We start from the raw sequence: 14,101 nt of genomic DNA, 5'->3' as shown, positions 1-14,101 counted from the left end.
TCTTTTTTCTATTTCATTTATTCAATAATATTTGCCCACACCAAATTAATGACACCATCACCATAATCACCAAAAATATACAGTATGTACCTCATTTACTAGTCCTGAAAGCTGTTCAAGGGGTGAGTATGATAAATCCCCATAAATCAAAGCTTTGTTCAAGTTTGTCTCCTTGGTTATTTGTTCTTTATATCTTCGTATAAAGTAACAAGACTTTGCTTTTGGATTTGCTGGAAATTCTAACTGAACAACAAGAGATGAACCAGGATATATAAAGATGAGTGATGTTACAGTTGGCTTTTCAAAGAATTCATTGATGATTCTCTTATTTTCTTCCAATGCATAAAACTTTTCAAATCTGTCGGATCTAAATTTGAAAGTTTTGATCACATAAGTAGCAATGAATAAAACTCTGTCGTCTTCAATCTCAATGTCTTCTGCCATAACTGCACCGTTCTATATAATAACACACTTCTAAGCTAAATAGAGAGCTGGAATATTATGTCCACGGTAGAGAGGGTTGTTTTATTTTCAACCCAACAGTCACAGAATCAGTGTGACAACAAGTTTAAACTAAATTTGAGTTGTTATGTAAATAAACATGTCGTTAAGGGGTATTTATATTTCATTTAGTTAATTAAATTAATGGTTAACCTTATGTTAAACGGCAATCATCCAAAACATTTACTTTCAACTGTTCAATATCAAATTACCCACATATTTTAACGACCTTGACCTTTCGGTGAATACAAATTATCTCTTACAGTACCGACCATGTAAAACGGATATTGAGATATATACACATTTTTAAACAAAAGAAAAACTTTAAACTACTATCTTGCAGTATTGTGGTCAATCTTAATGATGCTTTGTATTATGTCTTTATGATGTGTTGTATTATTTTTTGTGTTTATCTATTTCTATTATCTTTTATTTATTTCATTTTTTATTTCATTTTTTATTTTTTTTTTTGGGGGGGTAATTTTTCATCTTATTAAATGTGTTCCAAGACACATTCTAATACCTGTGAATTTACAAGAACAGTATGATATTCCTCTCGGTTAATCACAAATAAGATCTATATGAAATAAGAGTACAGAGAGATCGTGATATAATTGAGCATTTTAAGCACAAGAAACACATAGTAGCATTGACGTTAATACAAATCTGATTACAAATTATTTGCCACAACTTAAATAAGGCATTTTTTTCAAATGAGTTAGTTGAACATGCTTTTAACTTACTGGAGATGTGATGAAATAGTTAAAAGCTGAACTGTTCTCCTTGGCAACATTTATTTACGTTTCGGCGGTGACAGATTGTAGGTATTCCTATGGGCACCAATTGTGTCCCTTTAATAGCAGACCTGTTCCTATACTGTTTTCAAACACAGTTTTTTGGTAACACTGAGTTGAGAACCGTCTAAGTTCCATTCAATTGATAAACTCAACAACACTTACCGTTATATCTTAGTTTGTGATATTTTTTCGTGATCAAGAATTCAAGTTCTAAATACCACTAAATTTAAGCAGTGAATTTAGAGAATTCTTGATTATTCAACAATATATATAAAAAATAGCAAATCACCCCAAAAGAACTTATTTCATTGAAAAAATAACAGCGATGTCTTTCCGTTCATAGATCATGTAGATTTGGATATATCAGTATTACACAACTGTTTACACAGAAATCGACGACAAAAGAGATGATTTTCTTCTCTGTTGTTAATTTTCCATTTTGGACGGTGATGTTCCTTTGACACGGTCTTATACGGTGTTTACATATTTAAAATCGTTTGCTATGCTCGTGTCTCACGGCCGACACTCGGCTAACCGAGAGATAGGTCGGTTAATCTATATTGAGTATGCGGCTATATCGGCGGTTGGTCTGTTAATCGGGTTGGTTATACGTCTGTTAAGAGTAAAACGCACAATTCTAATATTAAAATCTATTTAATATACAGATTTTAGGTACATTATAAGAATCAAATCAAAAAAAGAAAAGTGTCTGACAAAATGATATATATCATAGAACATTTTCCAACTGTAAAAACACTTCATAGTCTGCGCAGTTTTCAGTAAAACTAAAAGGCGTCCCGCAAGTATGTAGTATTTATGCTTATACGCATAGCAATTTTTGTAATGAAAGGCGAAAAAAACAATTTTAGATATCATTTAAAGGACACAAAATCGTACTTTGGTTTTATAATATAAATTGAAATTAGTAAATATTTCATAATTGTAATATAACGTGAGTAATACCACGTTTTAGTGAACATTATTGGAATAAAGTCTGTTAATGGGTTGGACAATTGAGATTGTGTCAGTTAAGAGTTATTTAGCCACAACAATAGTTGTGCTACCTTTATATTTTCCCTTTGAAAAATTTAAGAATGAGATGCTCTTGAGTAAAAAAAATTGACAATACGCTGCAACAGTATCCTTCTAGTAAGAACATTTTTATTTTTACTTTCTTTGCATTTTATTAAGGTGTGTTACTTCAATATATGGATATGGATTGCCTGCTGGAATATGCAGGAATCTATTATTAACGTTTTCTTCAGCCTTAATTTTTGTGTCTGTTCAAAGTAGCACGTTCTCAAATCCGTCCGAAAGTGTCTTTCTAATATAACACATGGTACATATAACGTGTAGTCGTTCTCATATGCACATGATATTTGTCACTGGATGTTAAACTCTAAATCGTCAACATCATCCATTTGGTTCTTTTCTTCTATTACTGAATCATCTGTTGTCTACAAATCAGTCTAAAGAAGTAAATGGAAAGGAGCGAATGCAGCTACATTTGGTTATCTTAAGTTTTAATTCATTTTATTCTGTTTAGTTCCTTTCTACATAAGTGCAGAGGAGAACTGCAGTTGTCCGCATGTAGACTTTTAGCATTTATTACCAATATGAGTACATAGCAATCCGTTACTGTTTCAACACCCAGGGGTGTTTCATGTCTTTATTCTCAAACAGTTATTATTTTTTTTGTATCTTTTTTTTATTAATGCATCACTTCCTACTGTCCTTATCTATTATTCTATATATTCTGTGTCTCCATCCAGATTCTCGTGTATACAATGAGAGTCCGGATTGGGGGTGTTGTTTATTTCTATATTCTTTAAATTGTCTGTTACTTTTCTCTACATTTTATTTTATCTTACCCATTTTTATTTCTTTATTCTTTATATATTCTAGCATCCCAATATATTTTACTTACTGATGTTTAGTTACATTACGACGTTTATCTCTGATTTATATACTGGTTAATACCAATTTAGATACAAATTAGTGTTATTCATGACAACCTAAACAGAATCCACATGATATATGCGACCATTCTTGGATGAAATCAATATGTATAGATTATAACAGGCCCTTTTCTATATTAGCCCTGGTATCATCCCGAGACTCCCATATCGGCCTCGAGGCTTTAGCCGAGTGCCGATATGGGTCGAGGGATGATACCAGGGCAAATATGGAAAAACATGTTATAATCTTTAAGCTATTTGTCACATATTTAAGTGTTGCAGAAAAGAGGGAAAACAAGTTCAATTATAACAATTTAATGAAACATCTTAAAAATTTATCCGTATCCGTAACAAATATCATGTGATAAGATATAAATAACACATAGCTGAGAGGGTGATAGAGCAGATTGGGTCCCGAGAAAACATTGTCAACCGCGGAGAAGCAAAGGCTGACAATGTTTTTTTTTCGAGGGATACCGATCTGCTCTATCACCCTCTCAGCTATGTGATATTTGATTTCTTATAATGAATGTCCTATCATCATTTTCTTTAACAGATGAGTTTTATTATAAAGTATTTTCTATGTAGTCACGTACTTGACAGCGTAACGGGTATTTGACTGAAAATCATCAGAAGTGAAGTAAATAGACAATAGAAGTGCATTGACTTGACATATAAACGATACAAGGATTAGACCCGAAACGGGAAAAAAGCTCTGCTATCAAGAAAAAAAGTATTTTCAATTGTTGTTATTTTGTTATTGTTATTTATTTTATTTAAATTTTGGGTAAATACCCCTTTCAAAAGGCCTCATATCTGGCTGAGAAATATACATCACAATGAACATGATGAAATGTACATCACCAGTTGAAACCCATCGATGGTGAACGAATGCGTTTACTATCAACAATAAGCATAACACACAATGATTTATAGGTTTTAAAGTAAAAATATTAACAAGTGAAATGCGTTTTTCCAACAATTGTAAAAGAAATAAGTTTGAGTCGTTCCACGCTTCGTTGTATAGTAAATTAGAACTTTAAGGATTGTCTATAAAATAACTTGATGTAGATTCAATTCATTGTCGTTTAAACTGCCGATTTTTGATTGGTCTAGCCGAGAGGGTGACATTCCAAAAAATTGTCACCCGCTCAGCCATGTGATAGAGTAAATTAACACCTTCTTATTAGGCAATCAAAATATGGCATTTTAACATGATGTATAATAATACTTTAACATTACACTTTTTTATATCAGTTTTCAATATTCATGGCCTAAATTCATTGTTCATGTCAGTGTTTCCGTATATATTATGTTTCATTGCTCATGTGTTGTTTCCGTATATTTTAGCCACTCGTCTTGAGCCTATCCATTTGATCCGATAACACCCCATACAGCAATAAAATTATACTTTTATTGCCATTCATAACTCTTAACAGACCAATTAACAGACCGGGTTTTATACATCCGACCCATTAACAGACCAGGTTTTAAATAAAGATTGATTTATGTCACCAAAATACAGATTTTTGTGTAGATTTTTCACACAATGATATCAATTTGGTTGACAAACATAATGCCTGTCTTTGTTCGATGTTCAAAATATCGCATGCAAGTAAATTCAACCAACGTGTCTTTTTGTGTACATTTTGTGTGTGTAAAATGTGTATAAATTTATTGATGAGTAACACGCCTTTTCATTTTATAGATCGTACATCGAAGCTATAAAAATAATAATTACACCACTGGATTCAGTACATTGAATTGTTTTGTTAGACATGAATAATTTTTATGATAAACATATATTTAAAAAGTTATACAATGAAACATGCAGAATTTCAAATGATTTCCCCGATAACACCTGATTAACAGACTTTAGCCAACCCGATTAACAGACCCACCGCCGATATAGCCACATACTCAATATAGATTAACCGACCAATCTCTCGGTTAGCCGAGTGTCGGTCGTGTGTCTGTAGCGACGTCTTGGATTTCAATGAACATGAAACATTAACTACTCACTGAGTAATTTTTAAACTTTCAGGGTTTTCAATACCCGGCACATGATATTACTTAGGGAGCTACCATTTGATTTTTAGGGGGGGGGCTAGGGTGAAATTTGAAACAAATAGGCAGGACAGGAATTTTGAGTAAAAAAAAAGGCAGGATGAGACAATTGCAAAAAAAAAAAGTCAGGATGACAATTTAGGTAAAAAAAAAAAGGCAGGACCGAAGAGAGTGAAAAATAAAAAGGCAGGACGGAGATAACAACTGCAGGACAAAACTTTACATCCATTTGTAATCACTAAATTAAAACCGTACTAATACACATACCGGTATGTTCTTTCACGGAACTACACTATGTCGATATATATATATATTGGCATTGCACAAGTTCATGTTTTTTCTCTTACTATTATTGACATCTTGGATGATGGATTATACTGATTGCTATTTTAGTCTTAAGATATATCGTGTTTTATAAGTTGTTATTGGCTTTGAACTAGCTGCCATTAACTGGGAGTAATTTGATATCAGCTGGCTTTAATTTTTGTTGTTATGGATGATCTAGGAGTGTATATATATATTTTGGAACGTCCTGTCTGTGTTTTTTTTGTGTATCGATCTGATAAGTCGTTTTGTTTCAACTGATAGTTTGTACTTACGGTGTGCTGTTACACCACTGTCACAGGTTTATAGGGGAGGATTGAGCGACAGCAAACATTTTAACAACACCACATTCTTCATATGCATTTCCCAAGTCAGGAACCTGTGGTAATTCAGTGGTTTTCGTTGTACAGTTTATATCTGACATATTTGTTTTTGCGCATTTTTTGTTGTTGTTATAAATTCGGCCGGTTTATTTTCTCAATTGAATTGTTTCATATTTTTCATGTCAGGCCTTTTATAGCCAATACAGTATGTGACATCCTTAATTATAGGCTCTTATATTCCCTCTGACGGTCTTTTTTTTTTAATGATATTGCAGTTTGGAAAATGCCTTTACCAAGTCAGGAATATGACAGTTGATTGTTTTTAATTCGTTTCATTAATTGAAGGAAGCCAGGCCTGGGTTTACGTCTGTTAAGGTTGACATACCTAACATCTGAAATTATTTACATGCATGTTTTTTATCTTTGAACAACAGTCAATCATACGTAATTAATTTTTTTTCGATAATCATGAATTAAGTCGTATATGTTTTTTGGCAATCCATTTAAATGCTGTGTTTAGTTTCTCAAATATTTGACAACTTGAACTGCATCCCGTTTGTAAATTTTTATTGTAAAACTAATTCCCATCCCACATGAAACCAAACATTAAGTTTTTTCTGATTTATAATTCATAATACGTTTGATAAAGTCAGTTTTCTAGCAGTAGAGTTGTCTTCCAACAGTCTTTCTTAATTATATTGCATCTTAGATTGATAAATACGGCACACTGCATTTTCTTGTGAAACGCTGTCATGACTTGTTGTGTGCTCTGAACAAACCCCGCTTGTCATGTGTATACTGAATAAACCACACGTTCTGTGTGCACTGAATACCCACATTTGTTGTGGGCACTAGAAAACCACACGCGTGTCATTTGCATTTAACAAACTACGCGTGTCACATGCATGCGCTGAACAAAAAAGACATATGTCTGGTTCACTGACCACACCTTACTGTGACGTTCCCTATGCAGTGGTCAAACTACACGAAAACTAGACAGTGAACAAATCTCAAGTGTCATGTGCAGTGAACACACCACACGTCCACGGACAAATCATCAAGAGAGAAAAAATATGTGTAGACTGAAAAATAGAAATAAGGAGATGTCTCTTGTACAATGAACTGTAACCTAGCTATGCAATGAACTTACAACACGTATCCTGTACAATGAACAAACCACACGTGTACTATACAGCGAACAAACAACACTCGTTGTGAGCACTAAACATACTAAACATGTCATGTCCAATAAAATCGGTATCAAACTTTTATAATTATTGTTTTGATTCAGTTATGATCATGTATTATTCAATTAATATCCAATAGATAACAAGCACTATACTTAATCTCTGGTATTAGGGATGACAAAAGAACAAATTTTGTCAACTAATTTTAATCGCATTTTAGGCTGCTGGACAGCTCATTTAAGTTGAATTGTGATTGTGATTTTTCTTGACACATTGACTCTTTGTAGTTTTAGTTGATTCTGGTGGACTTGTGATTTCAGGTATAGTTGTTGTTGTTTTAACCGTGGTTGTCAGGTTTTCAGTCGTTGTTATTGGGCATTCCTTTGGGATGATGTCATTCATATTACAAGCTCTTGAGGAACATGTTGATGGTTTTATACATCCAAAAGACCCTATGGGGATTGCTGAAAGTACATAGAAATGATTAGAATTAAAGATTAATTCTGCACCATTGTTGTCAGTGGCGGATCCACAAATTTTCATAAGTGGGGACTCACTGACTGCCTAAGAGGGGGCTCGCTCCCGTCATGCTTAAGTGATTCCCTATTATAATCAAGCAAAACTTTTCCCAAAAAGGGGGGCCCAGACCCCTTGGGCCTCCCCTTAAATCCTCCTCTGGTTGTATTAGAATGCTGTGTTTGTTTGATTATACAAGATATATTAGTTAATACTAATTAAATGCTTATTGTATTATTGATTAACATCCAGTGGCAAACGCAAGTTGTACATTTATTTCCGTTAGGGAAACATTATGTTGATATTAAATACAGACGCTGAGGAGTGTTTTAGACGTGCTAGTTCACAAAGCAACAGCCGACAGGAATGAATGTCATCCTATCAGGGCATATTATTATGTAACGACTCTACCAGAGGCTTTAGTAGCTCTTATACTCATGAATGCAGCGTTCTTTTGACGAAGCAGCTGACACAATTTTAGGCTTGATTTGACACTGTCGGTTATCGAATCCACAAACTCCCGCACTAGAGGAAACATAATGATAATTTAAACAATAAAAAAGAAATGTAAAATTGAGAAAGGAAATGGTGAATATGTCAAAGCGACAACCACCCGACCATAGAGCAAACAACAGCCTTTTTTTTCATTGAAGACAGAATAAAAAATAATATCTTGTGTTATTCATTTTTTTTAGATTCAACAATTATACTAATTACTTGATTACTTACATGGCTTTGGTGACCCCGATACTGCAAAAGAAATGACGAAAGTTGGACAAACTTTTAGGAACTACGTCAATTTATAATAAACTGAAGTGATTTGTGACGTCAAAATCATCTTTTGAAATTTCGTATTTCTATTTTGGGGGGATATTATACATTTATGATTGTTTCAGATAGCCGACATTTCTAGATTAAACTTCATACGTACCTTTTAGTTAAAAATAATTACAGCATCATCTTTATAAAAAGTACAAAGAAATCACAAAAAAACACCATTTAACCCAAAAAAAGGGGGAGGGTTTTTTTTTGTTTTTTTTTTAATTTCTGTTCCTCAATTTGATGAAAAAAAATATTCTGGTCAAGCAGATGTAAACAAAAATTACTTTATACTGTTAAATCTTGCAAAAAAAATCGATTGAAAGCGTCGAAAAGCTAAAAAAAAAAAGAAATTCTGACTCAGATAATAACAACAACAATACTCCTTTTGAAGTTAAGTGGTTGCTTCCTTATGGTTTTAGTAAAAAAAAACATTAACGGACCTATTCATGCACATTTTAACACATATGCACATTTTGACTTTAATGTCTCTATAGATCTCTATATGAAAACTTGATGCCAAAGTGTGAATAAGAATTATAACTACATTCTAGTTACGGACGACATCATGAATTAGTTTACAGTTGGGAAATATGAGCACAATCTTGTTGTAAAAAGACGACCACAGATTTGCTGTGTGAAAGATGACTACAGATTTATTGTGTAAAATATTAACACAGATGTGTTGCACAGGAACTCGTCTCAGAAAAAAAAATCCTATATATACCTTTATATAACAGGTGTTATATAAAGGTATATAGGAATTTTCTTTTCTGAGACGAGTGCCTGTGATTTATTGTGTAAAGATGACCACATATTTGTTGTGTGAAATATGACCACAAATTTATTGTGAGAAAAATGACATCACATTTATTGTTAGGAAGACGACTCACAGATTTGTTGTGCAAGAGATGACCACAGATTTATTGTGTGAGAAATTACCAAAGATTAATAGTTTGGAGGTTGACCACACATTTTTTGTTTGGGAGACGACTCACAGATTTGTTGTGGAAAGATGACCACACATTTATAATGTGGAAGATGACCACAGCTTTATTGTGTGAAAGATGACTTCTGATTTATATTATTGTGTAAGAGATGACCACAGATTTATCGTGTGGGAAATTACCAAAAATTAATAGTGTGGAGGTTGACCACAGATTTATAGTGTGGAAGATGACAACAAATTTATTCCATTTTTTGTAGTCACAATCCCGTTGTCTTTTTCTTGGGAGATGCTTACATGTATCTTGTCGACGTTCCGTGTCGCTCCTTTTGGAGTTTATGCGATTCCCTCCGATATTGTTTGCAATTCTAGTTTTCTGTGTAGTGTTTTGGGACATTTTGTGTGTTATTTGATCAGATCACGTGATTGTCTGTATTTCTTCGATTTCCCAATTATTATGTATCCACATCGACACAATCGTGTTTGACAGAACCTTGAATTTTTTTCTTCTTCTAAAGTTAAGCTTACCAACAGCTTTTCCGACATTGCTATCTCCACAAATCCCACACATATTTGTAATTTCTCCTGTCTGGTTGACCAGTATGTGTGGCGAATCTAAAAGAGTGCTACTGTTTTGTTATTAAGCTTCTAGGGCAATGATATTATTTTGCGTTTTACAAACTTTGTTGGTTTAAGGTCAAGTTACAGTAATTTGCTATGTTACAAATTTTAGTAAAACTTGGCATATAATTAACATTGGCTCAATGAACTACAACTTAAAATAGAAAAAAAAATCCCGAAACAAATAGAATAAAAAAAACTTTTTTTTATCTATTATATTTTTTCTTATGCAGTGATAGGCTTTGAAGTCCTGAATACGCATGAAATTGGAAGCTAACGAAGGAGTTTTTTTTCTGATAATGTATATATCAAACGCAGGAAAAGTCAGGAAAATATGTACGATTCATATATAAAAAAGGAGATTTGGATTGCCAATGAGAAAATTATCCACCTTTGAAAAAAATACATCACAAATCCAACGACGGCTGGACTGATTTTTGTTTGTTTGACAATAAGTAGTTCTACGAATTATTTAAGTGATAATTTTGGGTCATAACTTATCTCAAATACATCTATAAGTCAGATATGCTGGGTTAATAAGAATATGGTACTATATCAATAAGATAAACTCACCGTTAAGTGAAGAGCCTAAAATAAACTCCAGAGGTTTTGCAAGATCATAAATGATCTGAAGACAAATAAAATTATCTAAACCCTCCTCCCTGAAAAAAAGTGTATATATCATGAATTTCTCTTGATTGAATTATGAAGTACCTTATCTGCCTATATTGATTTTATTTTTTAAAGTGATCATATTAACGTTTAAACTATCAAAAACAGATCAATTTTTTTTTTATTGTTGTAACTTTTTTCGGCTTTAATAATTGAAGGGCAAGTGGACGGAATCGTTTATAATTCATTAGCACATGTACCAGGATTATAATTTAAGGAAGTGACGCTCAGATCAAAATAGTTTTAAAGTCAAACAAGTACAAAATTGAAGAGAATTGAGGACCCAAAATTACAAAAAGTTGTGCCAAATCGGCTAAGGTAATCTATTCCTGGGATAAGAAAATCCGAAGTTTTTCGAAAAATTCAATGTTTTGTAACAGGAAGTTTATAAAAATGACCATATAATTGATATTCATGTCAACATCGAAGTGTTGACTACTGTGCTGGTGATACCCTCGCGGACGAACGTCCACCAGCTGTGGCATCGACCCCGCAGTGTAAATAGTTATCACAGGTACCAGGATTATAATCTAGTACGTCAGACGGGCGTTTCGTCTACATAAGACTCATCAGTGACGCTCAGATCAAAATTGTTATAAAGCCAATCAAGTACAAAGATGAGGAGCATTTAGGACCCAAAACTCAACAAAAAAAATGTACCAAATACGGCTAAGGCAATCTATTCCTGGGATAAGGAAATCCTTAGTTTTTCGAAAATTCAAAGTTTTGTAACAGTAAATTTATAAAAATTACCATATAATTGATATTCATTTTAACACCGAAGTGTTGACTACTGGGCTGGTGATACCCTCGGGGACGAAACGTCCCTCAGCAGTGCCATGGACCATGTGGTGTAAATTTTGTTCATTACAAAAAATGTACGGACTTTGGATCGAGTAAATGTGTGTATCAAGGCACGAACACGATTTTGATATACCACACGAAAAAGGTATTTGACTTTACTGCAAGGTAGTAAATAAAGGCAACAGTAGTATATCGCTGTCCGAAGCAATGCCGTCAGCTCTCCGAACTTTTCCGAAGTCTTGCTGTGTTTGATTAATGCATTTATGAGCTTCGGTCCTTGCTAATATAAGAAGATAAAAACCTGTAGAGCAAGTCAAAAGCGTATCATGTAAATTGATAACTAGATTGACTTTAGACACAATTCATCTAATGCAAATCATGTTAATGTCAACTTAATGCATCTTGGTGACAGACTTGATATGATTCGTAGATATGCAAAAAAATAAAACCCAACGTGTTTACATATTTCAAGTAGACGTTGAAATATTTATACTGTAAATATGTTTTATGATTAACAATTTTGGTGCAAAGATTTAATGTTATGATATCTAATAATAAAAACAAAACAAAAGAGAGCCGAAATATTAAGACTTCAGGTATATTCAAACTCATGTATTGATTTGAAAATAAACTGGCAACGCCATGACAAAAAATAAAAAGACCAAAACATAAACATCAGTACACATAACGACATAGTTAACTAAAGACCGAACAACAAGAACCACCATCAAAAGCCGGGCATGATCGCATGTGCTCCGGAAAGGTAATGCTATAACATTAGGTTTTTGTTTCATATAATAATATACATACAATGTAATTACATGTGTGCTTAACGTAGTCTTTATTGTTCAAATATGTAAATTTCGACATATTTATGGTGTCATAGCGACATCATAACTGAAACTAACGTGTACGAAAATGTAAAGAATTATGATAATCCTTTGCATATATAACTAGCACCTGTTTTTTGTTGTTTTTTGTTCTGTTTTTTGAAAGGATTAAATATTCTAAATTGTTTATAAAACTGATGACTCTTATCATACCGCCTCCTTTAATGATATAAGACTAACGTCGACACCAAGGAACACGATATTTAAGTTTTAAAGACGATTAAGGAAATTTTTTGTCAGATATTTCGAACCGTCTGGTTTTATCGATGGAGTGTCATTAAAAAATTTCAGCACTATTGAAACCCACTTTTCTTTTATTGATATATAATAGTTGAAAATCCATTTTTGATTTTTTTTAAATCATTTTTATAGTTTTAACGTCTTTGAAAGAAAAAAGAAGTGCCAATATATAATGGTTTCCCGCCGAATATTTACAGTCTTATAACTTACATCTCAACAACAGGGACACGGAGAGACGTGTTGAAGTTGGTAGAGAATTAGACTTATAACACAAAGTTCCCTGGTTCAATTCCCGCGCCTGGCAGAAAATTTCAGGGACTGAATTTCGGCTCTCCCTTGACACTATTTGCGAAAATGTTCTTGAGGAAACGACGTGCACGTAAAATACACCCTTATAGATTTCGAAAAAGAGCAGACTAATACCGTCACCAGGCAGCACTCGCATCCGCAAAGTGGAAAGGGATTAATATAAGTTGCAATAACTTGTTTCCCAATCCACTATACATAAATAAACATGAACCTTTAATTTGTTATGTTTTTTTGTTTTTTCCGTTATCTATATTCTATCAATTTATAACAATATTTTAAAAAGAATAGTTTTATATCCTTAACATACCTTAGTATAAGGAAGCGTTCCATTATTTGATGACAACGATATGTTACGGAATTATTGGTTTGGTCTGTAAAAACGCTTGTTTGCCCACCAGAATTAAACGTCCAAGTAGTCTTAAAGTTTCCTAAATATTCATAAATATCAAATGTTTGACCATGCCACGCACATGGAAAGATACACGGAAATTCCGTCATGCCTGAAAGATATTGTGCATAATTCATGAATATATCAATGAGAAAAACATGGAAAACTATTTTTACGTCTTAATCCTTTTTTGTAATAATATGCAATTGCTTTCAAAGTAGTCAATCCAACTTTGCGATATACCTTATGTTTATTCCGTTTAACGTGTGACCTACCGGTATTACTGACATAATTCATGCAAAACATACCCCTAAATTTTACCAGCCAATTGTATGTTAAAATACATTTAGTAAAAATATTGCTTTTGATAGAATTTTACAAAAGAAGATATAGTGCGTAAAAAGACCAAATGTCTTTCTAGAGATTTTTTTTATACTTATTTTAAATCAAAAGCACAAACTTATAGTTTGTACATTATTAATGTAGTGTACATACAATTTTTCATTTGATGTAAATTAAATACATTAATTTCTGACCTGCGGCAACTTCCAAAAGGATGCACATCACACTTATTCGCATCTTATTTTTCATATTTTCTGCTTCTACAGCAAGTGTGTCCAACCTCAATTCAATATGCAACGTCAATGTCGAAGCAGAAATCTTTATTTTATAATATATAAACTTGATTGAGTCAACTGTCTTGTTTATCTTCTTTTTACAAGCTGTTACAAGTTAACTC

At 32.9% G+C, this 14,101-nt stretch overlaps 2 protein-coding genes across 5 annotated transcripts in view; both read right to left on the bottom strand.

The window, feature by feature from the left end:
• The window catches only part of LOC143045032 (dynein beta chain, ciliary-like), a 69,443-nt gene extending 68,809 nt beyond the window's left edge, over positions 1-634 (bottom strand). The window contains exon 1 of the mRNA XM_076217317.1: positions 91-634. Within this exon, the coding sequence (XP_076073432.1) occupies positions 91-444 (354 nt within the window). The 5' untranslated portion in view covers positions 445-634. The remainder of the gene's footprint in view (positions 1-90) is intronic.
• Positions 635-7,347: 6,713 nt separating this feature from the next.
• Positions 7,348-13,474, bottom strand: LOC143046900 (uncharacterized). 4 transcript variants are annotated; one of them, XM_076219950.1, is made up of 5 exons: positions 13,282-13,474; positions 10,633-10,721; positions 9,967-10,053; positions 8,403-8,423; positions 7,348-7,621 (listed from the first exon to the last, which is right to left on the bottom strand). In XM_076219950.1, the coding sequence occupies exons 1-5, from the start codon at positions 13,470-13,472 to the stop codon at positions 7,395-7,397; spliced, it is 615 nt and encodes a 204-aa protein (XP_076076065.1). In that variant the 5' UTR covers positions 13,473-13,474; the 3' UTR covers positions 7,348-7,394. The 4 variants fall into 4 exon arrangements, with proteins under 4 accessions (XP_076076065.1, XP_076076067.1, XP_076076069.1 ...); XM_076219952.1 differs by lacking the exon at positions 8,403-8,423; XM_076219954.1 differs by lacking the exon at positions 10,633-10,721.
• Positions 13,475-14,101: the final 627 nt, after the last annotated feature.

The sequence above is a fragment of the Mytilus galloprovincialis genome, chromosome 9 (assembly GCF_965363235.1).
Source record: "Mytilus galloprovincialis chromosome 9, xbMytGall1.hap1.1, whole genome shotgun sequence".
In the NCBI taxonomy this organism is placed as follows: Eukaryota; Metazoa; Mollusca; class Bivalvia; order Mytilida; family Mytilidae; genus Mytilus; species Mytilus galloprovincialis.
Note: the sequence above shows the minus strand (reverse complement) of the source record. Positions and strands in the feature narration are given on the sequence as shown.